At 36.2% G+C, this 1,995-nt stretch overlaps 1 protein-coding gene across 1 annotated transcript; it reads left to right on the top strand.

Moving 5' to 3' along the window:
- Positions 1–207: 207 nt before the first annotated feature.
- Positions 208–1,446, top strand: LOC131640233 (uncharacterized protein At1g28695-like). The gene is made up of 2 exons (XM_058910644.1): positions 208–347; positions 478–1,446. Exons 1-2 carry the CDS (start codon positions 228–230, stop codon positions 1,444–1,446), a joined length of 1,089 nt encoding a protein of 362 aa, XP_058766627.1. The 5' UTR covers positions 208–227.
- Positions 1,447–1,995: the final 549 nt, after the last annotated feature.

Raw genomic sequence — 1,995 nt, 5'->3', positions numbered from 1 at the left:
ATATTTGTAAGTTGAAACTAAAAGAAAAAAAAAATTGTTTTTTATTATTTTCCATTTTATATATGAATATATAAAATTAAGTCAAAAGAAGAAATAAATACATAATTTTCCTTTTTCTGCTTTTATAAAATCTCATTGATGTAAAGAACTATTTTTCTCAATATTTTCACCTCTCTTTCAATACTTTAACACAAGAATCATCGTTATTATCATTTTCTATACGAAGAATGAGAATTTTCCGAACGAGAAAATGTGTGTATGTTCTTCCTCTCATAGCTCTCTTGATTGTTCTCATGTTCTTCCTTCACTATCACAATCTTGAGACAGTTACAACAACTCAAACCAAGGTAATAATTATTCTAAGCCTAAATTTTCTTGATTCTCTATCATTTCAAGATTTTATGCATGTTGGTCCCCATGCATGTATTTAACGTGAACAGTGAAATTGATTCTTGATTAATAACTTCTTGAATTCAGTATGATCCAGAAAAACAAGAATTGATTCAAGTGCTGAAGAAAGCAGCAATGGAAGACAGAACAGTTATCCTCACCATGGTAGATGAATCACATGCAAGACCAGGATCTATGCTTGAAGTTTTTCTACAAAGCTTCGAATATGGACAAGGGACTCAAAGATTTTTGAATCACTTAGTTATCATAACTACGGATCCACAAGCTTTTCGGTACTGCAGATTATTGCATCAACATTGCATTCATCCTGCCACTTTTCAACCTTATTTTTCCGCCAGAAGACCGTCCGTCACATCCGTCACAACGCCGGATCACACTGTGTTATTCAGTTGGAGAAGAAATCATGTTCTGATACAAGTCATTGAATTGGGCTATAACATAATTTTCACGGTACGAAATAATGGCTTGCTAATCAATTTGAACAACTGCATGTATGATGTTACTTTTGTTTTGATGCAGGAAACAGATGTACTGTGGCTTAAAAGTCCGTTGGTGAACTTCCATCCGCAGTACGAACTCAGCATTTCGTGCAATTTCGTAAATGTTGGAGAAAGCGCGTTTTCCGTACAAGAAGGGGGAATCTTCTTCATGAAAGCAAATTACGTGACCCCGGGATTCTTACAGGACTGGAAACTGACCAAGATTTTGCATCCAAACTCAACCGTCGATGAATCCATGTGTGCAACATTGGAGCTGCATAAAGACCTAGTTGACATTAATGGCGTTCGTGTTCATGGAATAGATACAAACCATTTCGGTGGATTTTGTCAGACATATAATGATATGTTGGAAGACGCATATACCATTCATGCTAACTGCTGTCATGATCTCAAAAGCAAAGTTCATGACCTGAGGATTGTTCTAGATGATTGGATTCGCTTTCGAAACCGTGTATCAAAAAACAATGCAACGGAGAAAATTGCTTTGAGGTGGCCACAGAAGTGCACAGAACATACAGCTCTCGAGTTTCCATAAAGAATTCATATCTAAAGAAAAACAATATGCAGATTCCCCCTCCCTATTAAGCTGGAAGTTTAGCTGAACTGGAATGTCTTGGTGAATTGCTAAATATCTTCTTTGGTTGTTTGTAATAGGTTAGTTGGGATACTAGTTTTTATACAATTTTTTAACATGAAACATTATTCTATGCATTTAGAAGTAATGAATCTCTCACTTAATCAATCTACTTTCCAGATTCTAGACTTAGGCTTTCTCAGAAAAAACTGATGAGGCTACTTCTTTCAAATTTGCCTCCCTAAGCATAAATCAGTTAAACTTGAGCAATTGGGTCAAACCATGAACAAAACAATTTGCTTCCTCTACTAAATGTCTCAAACCAAAAGTTTCATACCATCTTCCTGCTTTTTCATGACAAAAGCTTTTCGGTCATAGAAAAGATAATCTATAGAGTTATTAATAGCGGCCGCTCCAGGCACTATCTCGGGATTCTCTCCAGGTGTGTCAACCCTCCGCTATGGAGCGGTGGTCATACCAGTTTTAGACAGTGGCCGAAAAAGCTGGGAT

This window comes from Vicia villosa, unplaced genomic scaffold (genome assembly GCF_029867415.1).
Source record: "Vicia villosa cultivar HV-30 ecotype Madison, WI unplaced genomic scaffold, Vvil1.0 ctg.003007F_1_1, whole genome shotgun sequence".
NCBI classification, from domain to species: domain Eukaryota; kingdom Viridiplantae; phylum Streptophyta; class Magnoliopsida; order Fabales; family Fabaceae; genus Vicia; species Vicia villosa.
The sequence above is the reverse complement of the archived record's forward strand: the minus strand, read 5'-3'. Positions and strand labels throughout refer to the sequence as shown.